At 36.1% G+C, this 21,299-nt stretch overlaps 1 protein-coding gene across 1 annotated transcript in view; it reads left to right on the top strand.

Annotated features, from left to right (window-relative positions):
• The window catches only part of LOC148948862 (RNA-binding protein MEX3B), a 94,099-nt gene that overhangs the window by 18,925 nt on the left and 53,875 nt on the right, over nt 1-21,299 (top strand). The window contains exon 2 of the mRNA XM_089094765.1: nt 12,409-12,686. Within this exon, the coding sequence (XP_088950891.1) occupies nt 12,409-12,686 (278 nt within the window). The remainder of the gene's footprint in view (nt 1-12,408; nt 12,687-21,299) is intronic.

Raw genomic sequence — 21,299 nt, 5'->3', positions numbered from 1 at the left:
TGTGTCTGAGTAACCCTTAGCCAGTTTTCCACTGAAAATTTCACCCCATAGAAATCCTCTGCATTGAAAATTCTCCCAGCAGAAAATTATCCTCCCCTCCCTACCCAAAAAATGTATGCATACTTCCCAATAACAAATATTACAATTGGTGAATTTTATAACCTTTCTCCAGGGGTGTAGGGGTCACTTTATCTCCAAAGACATAGTTATTGGGCCTTTTAACTATGCTGAACAAAAAAGCTATCTCAAATTTTGATCGGACGATTTTGAGAAAAGTGGCATGGGAGGCCTAGTTGCCCTCCAATTTTGGTCACTTAAAAAGGGCACTAGAACCTTTAATGTCCGTTAGAATGAGACCTCTTCCGACGTTCTAGGACCACTGGGTCTATATGATCATCCCTAAGGGAAAAACACGAACTGTTTGATTACCCATATAAATCAAAACAGAGATAATTGAAATATTGATCGTTTCTTCTGCGTTACCAAAATTATTGTTTTCATAAAGCTTACAGTTTCAAGAAATGTAATTAGACAAATATAAAAGGGGGACTGCCTCCTTCTCGACACCTTGCTCATTAAAAAAGTTCTTAGTGCTTTGACATTTTTTTTCCAATGGCAAATTTTCTTTAAAAACTTGTATGGAGCTAGGAGGAGACAGCCCCCTTAATACAAAGAATAATCTGTTCAAATAGATTTCAAATCCTTTCCTTGCTTTCAGTTGAAAAACTTTTTTTATTTAATTTTTGAATGTTTTCCAAATCATACCCAGGCCTAACCCAGATATAATTTAAGGTACCGATCCCTTAAATTCCTGGTCAATTGATTTTAAAATGTGTAAATCACTAATTATACGTTGATTAGTACCGTTGATACGTTGATTAGTATTAAATTTGTAATTTCAATTTTGGATAAAATTTGAAATATACTTAAAAAATTGGCGATGAATAGTAATTTTGGTGAAAATTCCTTTTAATATTACTACTAAAGAATTTTGGTTGGATGAAAAGGAGTATTATTGTTTTTATGGATGGAAATTCTGTGAGAAATTTGATCTTCTACATAACTGAAGCCATCACAACTTGTACAATAGGATTTTCTTATCGATAAATATATTACACATATTTTTTTTTAAATACATGGAAGTACTTCGAATAAATAGAAAAAGAAAAATATTACCATTTAAAATTGCTGAAAACTAAGTTCCTAGCAGTATTTGCCACCCCAAGGAAATTTCATGGCGGTGCTGATGATGACCTGCCTCGCCTTTCCCACCTCTGTGCTGGTAGATATGGAATGTAACATATTAGCTGTATTGAGAAACATTCTAATTAATTCCTACTCCCCCTTCCTCTTTCAAAGTTTATCTAAAACCTCATGAAGAATAAGCAGTTTGTCCATTGAAATGTAGTTTTGTAGGAATTGACCCTACCACTACCTAAACAATGACTCACCCCCCCCCTCATTATAGCTGATACGCAATTACAGATCAGCAAACATAGTCTAATTTCATTGCAAATAAAGCGAATCAACTTGGTTCAATCCAGCACTACCACAATGTGGCATTACTTCTTTTGCAACTGGGAAGCGTAAAATATAGTTATTGATGCTTTTAAATAAATTAGATTCTCATTTTAAATTGATTGTAAATATCGTCCTCTTCGGGGTAAAGTCGTAGTTGTGTGCCCTAAACCGCCTAAACTGTCACCCAACTACCACTGCTATTTTGGCGTTTGACCCCCTCCTGGAAAATTTTCTGCTGGCGCCCTTGATGTAATATTGAATATTTAATTATGGAACGAGTTCAAGGAAATGGAATTTCCAACGCCTTGTCTAGTCTACAGTAATTCTCATTTTCTATTCAAGGGTAGATGTTAATAATAAAGTTTACGATACATCAAAGGATTTTGAACATTCGGAAACTAATTGCTAGACTTCCGTTTTGAATTGGTCCTACATAATATACCGCTGAGATGAGTGGGGGGCTAAGATATTATCATAAAAACAATTTTGTAAAATTATTGTTTTTTTTAAGGATTTTAAATTCCAAGTAAAAAATGACATGGATGGGTGTATGCTCGGGTCCCAAAATATGGAATCAGTTTAAGGATTTATTCAGGCGCTTAAATAGGTAGAGGCCTTTGGGATCGTGCTCCCTCCCCAAATCTCTTAATGTTTGTCCAGTAAATTCTTATTTTAATTTATCTTTTGCCCGCTTATTGAAGTTATTTTTTAGTGTGAATCCCATCTCCTTCAAAATCTCTCCCATTCCGAAATAAATTTTACGGCCGTGCCAGTTCAGGCTAGTCTGAGAGATGCAAGTTTCCATATTTGTTCGCCATCTCCTCCAATCTTCTTCCCTGTCCGAAATAAGCTTTTGTTTGCGTGTCAGTTCACGTTAATCATTTTATTTAGGAAATTCATGCTTTATTAGCCTAAGTAATTTAGCCTACTATGGTAATAAATATATCGATTGACAAGAAAAACTTAATGTTAACGTTTTTATGTAAGTTAATGTAATTGCATATTTTTCTCTCTTTTGAAGTTCTTTGGAAAATTATAGCCTTTTAGCCTAATGTTCGACTTCTTGCTCTTTTTTTATTTTTTATTTTTATCAGTTTCGTCTCGCCTTAGAATCATATTCAGCTCATTTTTTTGTGTACTTTCGTCGAACACGAGTCAATCCTGATGATTTTTTTTCCAATTGATTTTTTTTTAAACTGGAGAACTTTTTTGAATTATTGCCAAATCTCAGTAATTTAGTAAGTCTGTCGGAGACAATTCTCCTATTGTCCTGGATCATATCCTCGTATTTTTGCGTAAGCAAACACCCCCTTCATCTTAAAACCATAATGCACTGAAACCAAAAAACACAAATAAATAAATATCAAGACGACAAACGGGTGTAAATGAAATGGCCAGTAAACGAAAACGAAGAAAAAAACGATTATTTCGCCCGTATCTAAAAAGGCGTCTTCAGCGTAGAAAAAAAAACAACTAAAATAAAAAATATATATGAAACTAAAATAGACTAACCTAAAATACATAATATACAATTACTTAATATTTACAATTTGAAGCTACCTTCATGAAACCACCTCACGAAAGTAACTTTTTGTCATGGCTGACTAGTTCGGCTTTAAATCTTTTATACACTGAAACCATCATCGTAATCACCTTTTAAGTTTTGATTTTGTGAAAAAGCTGTTGCTGTAATCATTATACCAGGTGTTGCGAGGGGTGTACATATGAGTTTGTTTCGAGGGAGGCGACTTCTTCGAATTGGTAACAAAAATTTTTAGGCACTCTTTTAGTAGCCGGGCAACACGCGAGAAGTGAAGTTGGGTTAATACTAATGAAATAAAATAAAGTATGATAAAAATACAATAGCTTAGAAACAAATTTGGGCTATATATTTGCACATTAGGGGGGGGGGGCGGTGAAAAGCATAGCATATATTTAATACATAACCTAACCTAGGTACCTTTTTTTGCCCTTTTAACCCCAAAAAAATAAAGTTTAAATATTTTTCACAGTGAGCACTACCTCACTAGACAGCGTAAACCTGTTTTTCAGTGGTACCTTTGACATTCTATATGCGGTTCTTCTTGCGTGTTGCCCGGCTACTAAAAGAGTACCAATTTTTATAAATAAAAATATTTATTGAACGTAGGACCAAAATAAAAATCATTAATTTTCTGGGGATTGGCCTGCAGCGATCAAACTTCTGTGCATTGCCTGAGGGTGGCTGTAGTCCATGTACAGTCTTGATGATAGTCTGGTCTATGCTGAGGATTGCAAACAGGGATTTATCGCTGCGCTTACAATATTTAAACTTTTGTTTTTTGGAGTTTAGGGGCAAAAAAGGTATATAGGCTAGGTTAGGTCACGTATTTAATATATGCTGGGCTTTAAACCCCCCCCCCCCCCACCCCCATGATGTGTAAATATATAGCCGAAATTTGTTTCTGAACTATTATATTTTTATCCTATTTTGTTTTATTTCATTAGCATTAACCAAATTTTACTTCTCGCATGTGTTACAAATAATACAACAGTACCATTCCAACTCTAGAGCATTTCCTTTCTAACATCACTTGAACTTGATTTATCGTATAGGACCCTTATATTCAACGAGTTCGATCGCCGTTGGATGACATGGGACCAAGAGGACCTTTGGATCCTTGGATCCATTTCACTGTTTACATATTTTTCGGTAGTTTCATTTGTTGAATATTTTTTGATGTTTTGATGAATTAAACTCCCTTCCCCTCGAATAATTTTAGCTTTTGTGCCTTACATCTTGCTTTCCTATCATGGTGGTGAACGTGTTGATGGTAATTCCAACAATAAAGTTTTTTTCTGTTCGGATCAGACATAATTTTTTGGGGGCACGTTCTATAGCAAAATACGTCACCAAACTCGTCTTCAAGTAAAGACAAAAAAACTCGGCATAATTCACATATTTGCTTCTGTCTATGTATTTGTTTAGACTCCATCCCCTCCGTCTCTTGTAATACCCCCCCCCCTCCCTTCTTCTATGGCCCAGCAAATGTTTGATATATAAATCATAGTATGTGTTTAAATTACATTTCAACTAAAGTTCAAAGCCTAAATTTAATTCTTATTTTGTTATAAGATACAACCAAGAGACTGCTGGATTAATGCCAACATTAGGAAAAAATCGAAAATGCATTTTGTCGTTTCCAACTGTCTAGCTCTCTCCAAATCTGTGGTACTGCAGCATCTTGCACTAGTGTCGGAATCCTGTTTCCAAGCCCCTTGAATGCCAGAAGATATTAGCTATTTCTCCCACCAATAATCAATAGTGTCTCTCTAACTTTCTAGGGATCAATGTTCCTTTTCTAAGGGCTTGACTCCCTTCAGCTGTCAAATATTAAATAATGAGCTGTATATTTACTTAAGGATTTCGGTTAAAACGGGTTTGTTAAAATGATTTTTTTTTAAATTGCAATAATAAGTGACGAAGTAATTGTATTAAAGTTTCTAAGAGAATAGAAGTCGACTGATCACAGGCAAATTTTCTATAGTATAAAACTTAAAAAAGAAATAAACCTTTTTTAAGGAAAAGTAAACTTTAGACTGTAAATAAGTCAAACCTAATAAAAGATAATATAACTTGCTAATCTTGGGTATTAGCTAAGGTTCCGGACTCCTTGTTTATCGAAATAGGTAATCCATTTTTTTGTTATTTTTATCTTTCTTTATAGTCAAAAGATAGCTGAAATACTAGTAGTAGATTTTCAATGAAACGGATTTCTTGATTTCGGCTTAGCTAGGTAATACTGGATCTAAGGTTGAGTCTTATGAGTCTGAGCGGGTTATTTTTAGTACTAGGGTTAGGAGTCTAATCGGGAAGAATGTTATTTTTATTTATTTTGTATGTATTTATTTAGCATGTAAATTAATCGAACCTATTAAAAGATAACATAACTTTATAATCTGGGGTATTAGCTAAGGGTCCAGACACTTAGGCATTAATAATTTCTAATAGGAAATCTATTTTTTTGGTTATTTTTTATCTTTCTTTATAATGTCTTGGTTTTGGCTTAGCTGGGTAAGACTGGAACCAAGGTTTCTTAAACTTGTATATCAGGCCCTAAATGTTGGCTTGAGGCCTATATATAATCAGTGGCGAATCTAGTGTAAACCTTTCTTTTTGCTGATAAAGAGTTTACTTTGATAAGCGTTTTGGTAACGTAGCCAAATCATTCAGTTATGGGTTCTCGTGGAGGAGGTAAAATCTAATGTCAATGGGCCGTTAGTAGAACTACTTTTAGCATATTAAAAGTGACTAAAAGCGGACAAAAAACCACTATCTTGCAGTTTTTTAGGCGGCAGCATTTCTGTGAACACATTTTTTGTTTCTAGGTAGAAGTGCGTTATTTGTTCAGTCGCCCGGACGCAATCGGATGAAGCACCACCATTCAAATCATTAGATGACTAATTTAGGAACTTTTTTTCTTAGGCTTTCGTTGCATAATTCCTTGAAAATAACCCAAAACATTTTCCGATACAACGGCAATTTTAGAAGAAAAAAAACTGACATTGTAAATACAACAGCGTCAATTAACTAACGGAAATGTGTGGGGATAAAATTTATTTTCAAAATCTTGGGAGATTAAAAAAAAAATTCGCTAAAAAAGGCATTTTCAGTGAAAATACTCCCCGACATGTATTTTTCAAAATCTAGGGGGCAAATGCCATCCCCCTTTCCTATTTACGTCCTTGTCTAGCTAGATGTAATTCAATCCTTAAAGGGTCTATACATTGTTTTATGGTGGCCTGACTCTCTTTGGTCTGTACATCTTTGGTAATTTTTTCCATGACCACACTGCTTTTTTCTATGACGAGAGTTCCAAATAGGGATCCTTTTATTATCCTTTTATTAGATAATGAAACAAATAGGGATAGGTCCTGATGATGATGACTGCCTCTGTCATTGAAATATCTAGAGCTTTTGTATATATTTGTTTCTGTCCCATCTTTTTTTCTACCATGCGAACCCGTTTCCACTGAAGTTCAGAGCTTTTTCTCATAGATGTCAGTTTTCCATCTAAAACCATACATACACATTTTCATTAACTTTTGGACGACTCTTATCTATTACCCATGAAGCCCCCCCCCCCTCCCTCCCCTTTACATTAAAACATCGATTATTAACTAATATGGTTCCGAGTTCGGCCATTCAGTGTATGCTATTGTCAGTTTACAACTTCACAAAAAAGCAAAACTGGAATTTTTCGTCAATCTAAATTTGGCATTCGATTTCCGAGAGTTCAGTGTGAGTGAACTTCATGACGTGTCAATGTGTTTGGTGGCTTCGGTCCAACAGTTCTTTCTGGATCCTTTCAGCTGAATTGCTTTGAGTACTGTTTCAAGCAGATGAAGACATTGGCCATTGACTCTTCAATACCGATATAACAGTTGTAAAGTGCAAAAATTGTTGCGGTTTTGAAAAAGAAAATTATTGTTTTGCCTGTTACATAGTTGGTCGTAGCTTCGTGACAGCGTCATTAAAGATATGCGCAAAGATTCAGAAGACAGAAATTTAATTGTCGTAATTGCAGTTATTAAAAACCTGAAACTTCATGAAAGGTACATCAGTTCACAGGGTCGTGTTAAGGATTCTGGTTTGGGGGTGAGGAATATAAAAGCTCTTTGGGAGGGATTTGGTTCAGATAGGTATGGATGGGGGGGAAGGGTCTGCCAAGCGCTTCCGAAATTGAATGTCGTGGGATTCAGGCATGAAGAGCGTCTCGTTTCTCCATTATGTGTCTGAGATATATAAACCTTAGATGTTTATACCTTTTCATTATCTTCGCATACCTCTGGTGTATATCCGCTGCTGCATGCCGTCTGAATTTGGATTTTCTCTCATGATTCCCACGCACTTTCCAAATTTTTACTTTTTGCAGTATTGTCAATTGGGGCGAGGGTGGGGGACTTGGGGCATTAGCTTTTCCAGTGAAAAAAAAAGATGGTAGTTACAGTGACGATGTAAAGAATAGTCAAGGTCCAGGTTATGTTTTCATCGTTTAAACAAGTTTAGAAGAATTGGAAGATAAGTCTGCGAACTAAAATTAGAATACTGTATGGAAGCAAGGATAATGTTTGTGGTATGGTTCTGAAACGTGGGCGCTTCGGCAAGCTGAGGAAGATTTGTTGAATGTTTCCAAAAGGTTTGTCTAAGGTCCCCGTTTGACTGACCTTATATAGAACAATTAGCTGTACTAAAAATGATATTCGATCCCGTTTTCTGGGCTATGATGAAAGAAAGGTTAAGATAGCTAAGCCACGTTGTAAGGATGTAGGATGATATATTTCAAAAGATTCTGGGTTTTGAGCATCCATCTGAAGTCAAAGAAAACTGGAATCCCATGGGAGGAGGTAAAGAGTCAAGCTTAGAATCTACTGGGATTGAGGAGGAGCCTGTGTGGCTGTTGGTCCCAGGTGGCCTTGATGCTATAGTGAGTTGTTTATAGTAGTAGTAGTTAGAGATTACTTTCAAAATGCAATCAAAATGGGACAAAAGTCTATAGCTGCGAAAGTCTCATTTCTCTTCTAAACTCTAAGAGTCTAAAATTTAGAAGGTATACATTTGCACCTGCGTGTACATTTTTAGACCAATGGCATCGAAGGCATGAGCCACCGGCTAAGATTCGTCCGAAGAACATCTAGATTTGGCCTTTTGTATGAACATAACAACGGCTGAATTAAAATCACTCAAAATCAAACAAATTCCGACAGGCACGTGCGCAGGAATTTGTTTCGGGGGGGGGCAGTTTGTTTCGGGGGGGGGGCAAATCCTTCAAACCCATTATTCTGTGAGAAAAATCAGAAAATTATGGGAAAATTAAAAAAATCGTGAGATTTTGGGGGGGCCGGGGCCCGGAGGCCCCCCCCCCCCTGCGTACGTCCCTGAATTCCAACTAGTTAACATAACAGGAGAAATGATTGCAATCTTATTCTAAGTATATCAGGTGCTTAAAATCAAAGCTAATAGCATTGTTTTCGGTGCAGTGTATCTGTACTGTTTCAAGCGTTTACAATTCTATACACAAAGGCGCTTGTGGGGGAAGTAATTGGAAAATTAAATTAAATTACCTGTCATTCGGCTAAATTGTGTCGAATCATTGCTGACCTAAAGGAAGAATACCTTCTTTTTGCCACTTAGATTCTTGCAGTATGGTGGCTTTTACTTCATTTAAGGTATTAAATAAAAAAAAACAAGTTTTTTAAACTGAAAGTAAGGAGCGACATTAAAACTTAAAACGAACAGAAATTATTCCGTATATGAAAGGGACTGTCCTCTCCTCAACGCCTCGCTCTTTACGCTAAAGTTTTTTATTGTTTTAAAAAATAAAGTTGTGAGACAGAGTCAAACTTTAGCGTAAAGAGCGCGGCGTTGAGGAGAAGGCAGTCCCTTTCATATACGGAATAGTTTCTGTTCGTTTTAAGTTTTAATGTCGCTCCTTACTTTCAGTTTAAAAAACTTGTTTTTTTTATTTAATTTTTGAACGTTTTTGAATAAATGCAGGTTTTGATCTTGGCTCACCGTACATGAATAATTAAAAAAAAAAATTCATATTAATTTACTTTTATTTAGTTAAATGGCTTTCTCGAAACTTGTTTAATTTTATTTACGAACGTTTTTATTAGTAATAAATATACGTATATGAAAGAGACTGTCCCCTCTTCAACGCCTCGCTCTTTACGCTAAAGTTTTTATTGTTTTAATAAATAAAGTTGTGAGACAGAGTCAAACTTTAGCGTAAAGAGCGAGGCGTTGAGGAGGGGACAGTCCCTTTCATATACGGAATAATTTCTGTTCGTTTTAAGTTTTAATGTCGCTCCTTAATTTCAGTTTAAAAAACTTGTTTTTTTTAATTAAATTTTTGAAAGTTTTGAATAAATGCATGTTTTGATCTTGGCTCACCGTACATGAATAATTAAAACAAAATTTGCATATTTATTTACTTTTATTTAATTAAATGGCTTGCTCGAAACTTGTTTAATTTTGTATACGAACATTTTTATTAGTAATAAATATACGTATCTTACGAATTAACTTACGTAACGAACTTCTATATTCATATATTTTTAATTTGTTTATTAGGGGGTTCGCCCCCTAGTCAATACCTTGCTCTTTAATCGAAAGTTTGAATTTTGTTCCAATTCTTTAAAAATGACCGCTAAATCACAAAGGCCGTTAATTAGAATAAATAGCTCTTATGAAAGTACTAAAAAATCTTTGGCTTAAAGAGCGAGGTATTGACTACGGGGTGAACCCAATAATATATATAATATTTTCTGTTCGTTTGAAGTTTCGATGTTGCTGCTATTGCAGTTGAAATACTTGTTTTTTTTATATTAAATTTCTGATCTTTTTTTAAATAATGCTGGGAAGTCCGGCGTCCCCTTCATAGCAATGTCCCTTCCCCCATTAAAAATACCTTCATGGAAAGATCCTCCCACATAACCTTTGACCCACCCCTCTCCCCCCCTACCAGGAAAAATCTCCCCTGAAAACGTCTGTATACTTCCAAATAACCAATACTATATGTTAACATTGGGTAAAATTCATAAGTTTCAGCCCTCCGCCCGGGAATTTAGGGGGATTAAGTCATCCTAAAAGACATACTTATAATATTTTCGAACGTGCTGAACAAAATCTCAAAATTTTGATCAGGCGACTTTGGGAAAACAATGAGCGTGGGAGGGGCCCTTGTTGCCCCCCATTTTTTTTTGGTCACTTAAAAAGGGCACTAGAACTTTTAATTTCCATTCCAATGAGCCCTCCCACGATATTCTAGGACCACTAGGTCGATACGATCACCCCTGGGAAAAAAAAAACAAAAAACAAACAAATAAACACGCATCCGTGATCTTTCTTCTGGCAAAAAATGCAAAAGTCCACATTTTTGCAGATGGGAGGTTGAAACTTCTATAGTAGGGCTCTCTGATACGCTGAATCTGATGGTGTGATTTTCATTAAGGTTCTATAACTTTAGGGGGTCTTTCCTCCTTTTTCCGAAAATCAGCTAAATTTTCTTAGGCGCCTAACTTTTGATGAGTAGAATTAAACTTAATGAAACTTATATATTTGAAATCAGCATTAAAATCTGATTCTTTTAATGTATCTATTTGTATAAAAATACCTTTTTTTAGAGTTTCGGTTACCATTGAGCCGGGTCGCTCCTTACTTACAGTTCGTTACCACGAACTGTTTGATAGATTTTTATTTAGCATTACCGTATGTTGTTAATGAAAAACTGTCCAGATTTTCCATTCCAGTTCATACATTTTTTGGGGGGGGGGGGGGGTGCAGAATATAAAAAATAATACACAAACGTATGAAGCTAAGAGAGGAAAGGAAATAGTAAATGAAAAATATAACCAAAAAAGGGTGAGAAAACGAGGATTTTTGTCAGCCAGTGGTAAAATATGAAAACGAAAAACAAGCATATATTTCGACAAGGATTCTTAGCTTACTTAGCTTAGCTTAACAAGGACTGCTTTCCTCTCTTAGCTTCATACGTCATGTATAGCCAGTGTGGTCTTAGAAAGTATAATACACAATTTTTTACATCAATGAACAGAATAGCGGCTACATGGCTATTTTGTTATTTATGGCTGTATAATTTTGCAGTATATAGGCTATATATAATTGTTGCAGTACATTCAAGTTGCTAGGGCAACTTATTGTTGCATCAACCTTTTGTGGAGTTCGCTAACAAAAATATTGTGGGAGCAACAGTTTGATGTTGTTTTTTCGCCATCGACCGATTCCCGTAGTTTCCAATCCCTCAAAACAGAAAAAATGTTGTTTTTCATTCATAATCTTTTATTTAACAAAACCCAGATGATGACATGTTTCTTACACCCGTATTCTCTCAATCCATTTGATTCTACATTTCCTGACAAACAATCAATATTGGTTTTAAAAAGCTAGTGTTTCATTACTTTGCCTGAAAACATAAGATCTAACACAATCTAAGTTGTTATTTCTGAAATTGCCGGATGAACTGGTTATTGCTACATTACTTTGCCGCAAAACAAAACACCTAACTGTTTAATATATATTTTAAGGGAGAAATAATATGATACCATGTCTATCACTGACTGATTGACGCATAAACACTTTATTAATAATTGCTGAACTATCATTGTTTTGCTTACTGTTTATAATCGCTGCATAATCACTCGCACGAAGGCAAATTTTCTTCCCCTAAATCGTATCATAATTGAATAGAGGAATTATCACAAATATATAGCCCCTCGTCCCTGATGAGGAAATGGCTTCGCTATTCTTGCTTACAAGTCACTTTATGATAGAAGAGAAATTCTCGGCTAATGAAAATTTAAAGCCTGATAGTGCCTTGGCTCTAAGGTTCAACTCTAAAATTTCTTGATTAATCTCTCATTGACTGTACGTACCCTTCCACTCAATTTACCGTTTTTTTTTTTAAATTATTTGTCTTTTTTCGGTATTTTGAAATCCTAAGTACGTGCCTATCATGTTCTCCTTATAAAAACGGCATCCATGCTTATGCCTGCGACACCCAGAACTGAAATGTCTGAGTGTTGATGGCTCCACATGTGTTTATTTAGGAGGGAGCATTTGTGCCTGTCCCATCCCTAAATGTCAAATTTTATTATCACCTTTTTAGGGGGTCCCCTGAAGTATTTTCCTGAATACATGCCTGCATGTTGTTTTAGTGCACTTTCTATTTACGGTTTGAGTCTGTTCCCTGAAAAATTCTTGAAAAAGATTGGTCATGAAAGTTAGCTCAGTATTATAGTGTGCTCTTATTAATCATAACAAAGTAATCATTTCTTATCAGTCATATGAAACAGATTAGAATCATGTCGTATCTCTGTTTACAGGCTGTAAAATCAAAGCTCTACGAGCCAAAACAAATACCTACATCAAGACACCTGTCAGAGGTGAAGAACCCGTTTTTGTTGTTACTGGAAGAAAAGAAGATGTTGCTGCAGCTAAAAAGGAGATCTTGTCAGCCGCTGAACATTTCTCACAAATCAGAGCATCCAGAAGAAATAGTGCTGTTGCAGCATTAACGCAACAGCTGAGTCCCGGTGTTAGCACAACCTCACTTGTACCTCCTGCTCCACCCACCCCGGTACCTGGACATGTAACCATTCAGGTATGTTTTGTTTCTCTGTAAATTGATCAGTTTTGTAAAGGATGTAATATTGTTATTTCTCCTTGACTAGGTCTTGAAATCTCCAGCTTGTTTTACCCTTGGCTACTAAAACAGCATTGTTTTTCTACTCTCATTAGTTCTAAAAGACTATTCCTCCCCTGGCCTTATTATTTCGGTCGCTACTCTTGCATCATGCGGGACTTTCTAAAAAGTCAGGTTTGGTTAATGTCAATGAAATAAAATGGAATGAATATATAATAGTTTAGAAACAAATTTGGGCTATATATTTGCACATTAGGGATGGGGGTGTGTGTAAAGCATAGCATATTTTAAATACGTAACCTAACTTAACCTAGGTACCTTCCCCCCTAAACCCCCCAAAAACACAGTTTAATATCGTATACGCAATGAAAACCACGCTATCATTGCCTACTCTATAGCGGTTAACCAGAAAGGTCCACATAATGCAAGAGTATACCTTTCGGTCATCCCCATCTTTATCAAGATTTATACATTTTATAATTCCTGCTCGGTTTACGCCTGTCCAATTTTGATTCCCAATTTTCGGTAGGCTACTTATGTTTTATAGCGCTGCCATTCAAGAAGTTAAGTTAGGTTAATCCTAATGAATATACATGAATATGATGAGAATAAATACTTTAGTAACAAAATTATTGAAAACTACAGCAAAAAACTACGTAAAGCAGACTGCCCAGAACGCCTTTTATCGAACACCTAACCAAAATACCAACTACATATTAAATATTTAACTAAAATATACCTATATAGTAGTTTATCTTACTGTGCCCAAGTCAATTGTCTCCGAATACAGGCAGATAAACTGGTTTTACGCAGACATATCAAATCAAAATTTTTGGGTGGGGTCGCTATAATACGCTAAGTACCCAATTTTCTTTAACGTTCGATTTTTAGACAACTTGGATAAATATAGATTAATATTTTTTTTCTTGATATGTTTCAAATCGCATAAAGGTCACAACCTTGGGACACTGGAATGCAGGCATACCTTGGCATACTCCCCCCTTTTGGCCCAGAAATCAAATCAGGCATTTATACCGTTCAATTTCTTGGTATGTATTAGCCACAGTTTATAGACAGTAAGCTTATCGCAGATAATTTCTGGTCTTCGGTCTCGGTGCGAACAAAAAGCTCCTCCCACTTGTTTCTGCCTTAGCGGATTAGTCTGTTATCGTCAATCACTGAGAAATGGTTACCAAGTGCATTATTCGTAATAGCGGGTCTCCACTTGTTTCGTGTCCAAGAGAAATCTGACTTGTCTACCCGCGAAAAGATCTGATAACGCCTATGTTTCTATCTGCAAAAACGTTCTCCGGAGCACTCGCACCCCTGTCCGGGTTTTTATAATGGGAGAGATAGAGAATGATCATACTGCTAATTCTATAAACTGTGGTATTAGCTTACGATAATTCAATCCTTCAATACCTTTATACCGACGATGACAGCCAAAAATTAACGTGATTAACATGATAACTAAATTAAATTAACGTGATAATTAAATGAAATTAACATGATAATTAAATTAAATTAACGTGATAATTAAATCCTTCAATAACTTTTTACCGACGATGACAGCCAAAGATTAACGTGATTATTGAATCCTTTTATCGTGTGTCTTTGTCTCTTTTTAACATTGATGTTCGTTAGTAAGATTTACAACAATAATATCCGCCAATAACGTAATATAGAGAAATGATTGAACTTAATGAGCAGAATGACCCACCTCTGACTCGTGGGTAAGGGAGGGAGACTGCTCCAAGAAGCTTTACCCTTGGGGTAGACCAGACATGAAGGCTTTGTCACTTGATGAATGTTGGAATTTCGGTGACTCTTGATTCTTGGAGTTGGGAGGGGGGAAAGGAGAGTTTAATGCTGTTCATTACAGTCCATTTCACGTCAAGTATCTTGTGTTCCAGCATTCAAGAATATTGGTGAAGCTGTTTCCCTTTCTGGAGGTGTACAGACAAATTGTCTAATGGCGGGGGGGGTTGAATTTTGAAAAACAACTTTTTAAGAGGTATTTCCATTAGAAAATGCCTTTTTCGGTATTTTTTTATGGAACAAATTAAAAGACGACAAATTTGCGCCCCACCCCTCCCTTTAGATTTTGAAATACACATGCCCCCTGCAATTTTCATAAATTTACGCCACTTACATGTGTTCATCTTTAGTTTCTAAATGCCAACAAACATAAATCAAAACTTTACAAAAGCTGCTATCTTACAATAGCAATAGTTTCATTTTCCTCGGGTCCGAGAAGCCATTGAACTTCGTTCGAGAAACTTGTTATGCGGTTTCCTTATTAATTGCATAATCTCAGGCTCAATATGTCAATACAAGTTTAGGATTGTCAGGAATGAAAGATGAAAAAAAGTAAAAACTTAATAGAGTATTTATTAAAGTTAAATGATAGCAGATTTATTTTAAATTAAAATGCGATGAAAGTGACTAAAGATGCAATTGGAAGTGAGCACATTGGAAATGTTTAAGGGGTTCGATTTTTACCTAAAAGAGTCTACTTGCCATTTCCCCTTTTTAATAAAATTAGTCCTTGTTTGGTATGAAAATGTGCTACTTACAAGGACTATGGCTTTTTTTGAAAAAAAATCTAACATTTCTTGCACTGTGGACCCATTTTATGTCTAATTGCCAGAGAATTGCGATTTTTCAAGTTTTTCTTCGGTTGTTTCAAAATCACGGAGTTTTCAGGGCAATACTACATTTCCTTCAGCGTTGCCACGTTGAAACGTGAAAATAAATAGGTAAGAGTAATCAGTTCAATATGTCAACGTGTTTCATGAAATTCAAACACTAACATTCTCTTGATTGCCAAAGAAAACTACACCTTCAAAAATAAGTTATGTTTTCTTGGCCTGTTTAGCACCATATTTTTTTTTTCCTTTTTTGGGCTGATTTTTCACCCACGTTTTTTTCTTTCTTTTATGTAACGCCCACTAGTAAAATCTGGAAAACTGCATATGGGGGTCTTTTTCGTTAAGAATTGAATTTCTGATTTCTTCATAATTTTTGTCCTTACCTACTTTTCCCAGTATGTGCAGAAGAACTAGGCGTTTTTTCCCTCACCTGGCATCTGAAATAGTTTCGTTGGAAATATTTTCACTTTCCTTGGTGTAATTGAAGACAGAACTCGAATCTCGCCCTTGAAAAAATCACGCACCCATGACATTCTATCATTACCCAACAATATTGTAAGTTGTGAAAATCTAAATTGAAATATTAGTTTTATTAATTTGTTTTCTTGTTTTTACTTCTAATTTACAATGGTCCGAATATAAAAAGAAACCACTTGCCCATGGGCATAGGGAGGGGAGGCAGGGGGGGGGGGTGGCAGCTGCCCCCCCTAGACCTTCAAATTAACATTAGATATGGCTGAAAAAGCAGATGGTTAGAAAAGCAGTTGATAAAAGGCCCTCCATCACACTATCGACTCCCCCCCCCCCCTAGACAATATGCTGCCTACGCCCATGCACTTGCCTAAAGGGTGTAATAGGTACATTTGTGTGCACTTTTTTCTAGCATATGTTCGTTCTTTGTACTAGCCTAGCCCTAACCATTTGACATAGACATAAATTAGTTTGAATATTAATAGCCTACATTTATAATAGTTCATATTCAATGAAGATGTCTCGAAGCAAAAAAATCCGGCTACTTTTTAAAATTTTCTGACTTGATCTAAATAACCTTCAATTATGATTCAAGTTTTCTAGTATTCACTTGATTGTGTTTCAATTATAACTAAAACCCGAATTTAAACCAACAAAAATATTTTAAATTTGTCTAGTTGTGCTAATTACCGCTACCATTGGTTTAATTTCAGCGTTTTAATTGGGGGAGGAGCAAGAGAGGGTCCACATCTTTGGGACAATTTTTGAAAAATATCCCGAAAAGCTTGGGAAAAATATACAAGTTTAAATGTGTTTTTAAACTGTCAGAAAACTTTTTTTGGGAAATTATTTGATAATGGATACAAACAGTAAAACAGTAAAGGTGGCGTAGGTCTGCCCTAAGTCTTCAATAACATTTTTCTTCAAGCGGTAACGAAGAAAATTACTATTTAGCAAAGAAGCTACTCGGTTAATAATATGAAAATTCAAGCAAAACTAATGCTATCGTAATTTTTGCCGTATAAATGTGAATGTAGTAAAATGTTAATTTAAAATTGTACCACTTAATCTAGTCCAATTTTGTTTGGACAAAAAATGAACTGGCAACACTAAACAGTTTCTTGCCAATTGTCATTTTTATACTTACTTAATAAATTATAAAAACTTCAAAATATTATGGGGGGAAGGCAAACTGGCCCTCTTGTCCCTCCCAAATGAGGCATATGACCATTGCACTGTCAGTGGCGCTGTTAGTTTTAAATCCCATAAAATCCGCGTTAGTGTTCTATTTTCTTTGATGCATGTAACTAGCTGATCTGAACTTCTATGCAGCTTTTAAACCGGATATCCTGTAAACAATACTACGCCGATGTTCGAAGGGAAGGGGTTTCAAGGTGTCACTGTCCAAACAATACTTAGAACTCACAAAAGCTAGTTGATACTTGTTAACAGTGTAGACTTATAGGGGGGGGGATAGGGCTAGGACCGCTAGCTATTTGACCAATGGTGCCATTTCATGGAAATGTAGCGGGAAAGGGGGGCGTATTGACCCCTCCCCTGTATTTTTTCAATGAAAATACCAAAAAGCCACTTTCAATAAAAATACGAAAAATTCATTTCTAAGTCCTCCATGATACGATACGAATTAAAATCAAGTAGTTGCGGGCATGAGGCCAAAACAAATAATCCAAGTGAGTGAGAGGCAAATCTGGCATAAGCCCTTTTTAGGATTGTATAAAAATGATGTCATTCCATTTGTTGATAGATAGGTCTATCATCCGTACATACGTCATTCCTAGGGCAAAACTAAGGTAGATAGTCATAGAATTAAGGGATGAAAGATTGGATTGATTTTTGGTTGACACGTAACGGACAATGTCCATTGGACTTGTATGCAAAATCTGGGACTGAATTTGCTTGGACTCACAGGCTAACAAGTGAAACCTAAGTCTAATAGGCTTGGGGGCTTGTAGTCTAAAGGTTGAACACCGTGTCAGGACACATTGATACCACTGGTTTTGACGCTTCTATATTTTCGTACCTGTACATAAAATAAGCGGTTCCAAATTATGGTTACATTATTTACAAATATCATGAATTAAATTGAGGTTTAAGATTGAAAAAATTAAAAATAAAGGTTTCCGTTCGTATCGAGGAAAATTATTACTTATTTCCTTGTGAGGGAAGTTTTTTGGGACCTCTTACTTGAAAGGATTTCCGTTGCGGGAAATGAATAACCAATCCCCCTTTTCAGGCATTTTTCCAAACTTTTCCGCATAGTTCTCTAGATTCCTTGTTTCCCGTATTGATCTAGCTAGAGAACTTGTCGTTTGGAAGTGACTGTCATTCCTGTTTCTTTGCCTCCCTTGAGTTTTTTTTAGATCATGGATCTTGCCGTAATTATTTGTTTCCATATGCATATTTTTATGCAGACATTTGTTTTTGAGCAGCAGACTCGTGTCTGATTCTAATAAAGAAATAGTTCAGCAAGTTAATTCAAATATTAAAAAGAAACGCTGTTTTCGAATTGGTGGAAAGACAAATTTTTGGAGACATCAGATAATTGAGGGACAGGGATCTGACACCCCGGTAAAATGGCTAAGCCCCAAAATGTTTGTCTCTTAGAAAGGCTGTATCCAGGGGGAGGGGCTATGGGGTTTGAGCCCCCCCCCCTTAAATATTTGTCTGACTCGTTAAAACGCAACAAAAATGGGTACTTGTGCATTATATGGTACCCACCGCTATAGACTGTATAATGAACTACTAATGGAAACCCGTCAAACGGGTATTTGCAAGAGATAATTGATCTCAAGGCGGGGTTTAAAATTGCGTTTACAATATTTCAACTGTTGTTTTTCGGGGTTTAGGGGGAGGGGTACCTAGGTTAGGTTACGTATTTAATATGCTATGCTTTACCAACCACCCCACCCCTAATGTGCAAATATATAGCCCAAATATATTTCTAAACTATTATATTCCATCCTATTTTATTTTATTTCAATAGTATTAACCAAACTTGACTTCTTTCGTGGGTACCTTATAATGCACAAGTACCCAAAAATGCATATGAAGACCTTTTTTGTGTTTTGAAGTTTGTATTTACCCCCCCCCCCCCCCTCCGAATAAAGTCGAGGATGCGCCCTTGCCTCCTAGGATTCCTTCGGATTTATTTAGATGTAAAAACACCCACCTCTACCCCCTCCTGTTTTCTAGGTAAAATTATTCATGCTACTCTAGGGAGGAGGAATCAAGCAATCCATTCAGTTGTTGTTCATTTTCCTGTTCTTTCAGTCTATGTCAATAATTTTATTCGTAAAGGTGCATACATGTTTGTAAAAACGGCAAGTATGTTGGGGCCCTACGAAAATCAAATTCACCTCACTAAAAGTTCTTTTCAAAAATCTACGGATTAACCTGGTAACGAACATGGGTCTTTTTAAGGAAGAACCCAAATTCTGAAAAAAAACGTAATACTAGGTAATTATTGGACCTCGAGGGCCGGAAGGGGCTTCTGGGCCTTGTACTCCCTGTACTTGCCTTGGTTAAACTGCCAAGCCTTTGTCAAATAGGCCACACCTAAGTGCAGGCGGAACAATCTTGTATCAGCAACTGTAATTAATAAGTTGTTAATCTTAAGGAATATGAAGGGTCAGCAACCCGTTTGTTTCCATGGAGATTCTTGCTCTTCTTTTTTTCTTTTTCCGCACTTTCATTTTCAAAGTGTTGGTTTGTTCAGCTTGCAAGGCATGACAATTGATTCGAGACACGCAAAAAAAAAAAAAAAAACTGACCCCGTAAGTTCTTCCCTGTGTTTAGCCACTCACTTATTAGCTACAGTATCATCCAGGACTGTATCAAGAATTTTGTCGTGGGAGGGGGGTACAAAAACAACTTAAAAACACATAAAAATTTGTTTATATTCATTTTTGTTACGTTTTTTTACAAGTCGGACAAACAATTTTTTTTGGATACGGCCTTGGTATCAGTGTTAGTAGAGTGACACTGGCGAGCATTCTTCCATTTCACCTTGTTTAAAGTTTTCTCCAACCCTAAAATAATATAGAGATGGTGTTCTTTTTATAATTCAATACCGCCCAAACCTGGAGCGTAGATTAACACCGTTCTATCAGAGGCAACGCTGTAGCGTTGCCTATAGTAAAGGCCATACGGCTCCAATGTTTATTATTATTTTTTTTTCCTAGAGGCACTTCATATGGAAGGGGTCGTTGTAGAAGCTTCAAAGTGGGCTCATTCGATTGGAAATCAAGAGTTCTAGTGCCCTTTTTAATAGTCAAAAATGATTGGAGGGCAACTAGCCCTCCAACCCTAAAATAATCTAGAGATGATGTTCTTTTTATAATTCAATACCTCCCAAACCTGGAGCGTCGATAACACCGTTCTATAAAAAGAAAAGGTTTCTTTTCTCTACATCTGGACTTATTTACACTTAAGTCGGATTAATTTTTGGTTATAAACAAAAAAAGGATCTATTAATTCAGCCTAAAAAGCGTCTAAACAATTGATTATTGTACAAACAAATAGAACTGAAAAAGGTTGCCACAAAAAATCTAGACTTTCAAATTCAACTTTGGCATCCTTAAATATACAGGATAAATATGAAAAAAAAACTAAAGGAGAATTAATATTATCTACTCTCAATCCCAATATTCCAGGGTCGTACGGATGATGGGGGTCTTTAGACCCATGTCTTTTTGAATTCGCCACATTGCCTCCACAATCTCGTATATTTTTGATCATTAGCCCATTTCTGGTGTTTTTTTTTAATTCGTAACATTGTGCTTCCTTAATTAAGTGCTACGTACGCGCCTGTTCAATTTTCACATGGGATTGAGCCAAGACCGTATTCAGGGGAGTGGTTGGGGGTTTTTTGACCCTCCTGGAATGTTTTTTCGGCTTGTAAAAACCTAATAAAAATGCGTTTTTAAGTTTTTTGTACTCCTCTCCCTGAACAAAAATCCCCCCTCGAACAAAAAACCTGGATATATCCCTGGATCAAGCGAATGATTACAGTTTCATGATAACCACGTAGTTGTTACACTTCTTGACACCATTCAAAATCCTTGCCACAGTTTCGCCGTGAAATGTAGGTTTCGATACTTGTACCTAAACAATTATTAAGAACAACAAGGTCTATGAACTCAAGATCGGACAGATTTAGTAAGTGATTAAAAGCAAAGGGGTGTGTTTTTGTTTAGGGTTGGTTTCGTTGACTCTTTCTCGGTATTGGGAACGATAACCTGATTTGTATATTGCGAAATCTCTTACTCACCTGTCTATTGGTCAGCTGTGCCCATTAAACACTGGGGGATGAGGAATAAAGTAGAGAAGCTCATGAGCCACTAGAAAATTGAAAATTGTGGCCAAAAAACGCAAATTTTCTTATTTATTTTGACACTCCGTGGAAAAAATATCCCGATTGAACATTAAG

Source organism: Artemia sp. Qi Xiang Cuo, chromosome 9 (assembly GCF_049724085.1).
Source record: "Artemia sp. Qi Xiang Cuo chromosome 9, ASM4972408v1, whole genome shotgun sequence".
NCBI classification, from domain to species: Eukaryota; Metazoa; Arthropoda; class Branchiopoda; order Anostraca; family Artemiidae; genus Artemia; species Artemia sp. Qi Xiang Cuo.
Note: the sequence above shows the minus strand (reverse complement) of the source record. Positions and strands in the feature narration are given on the sequence as shown.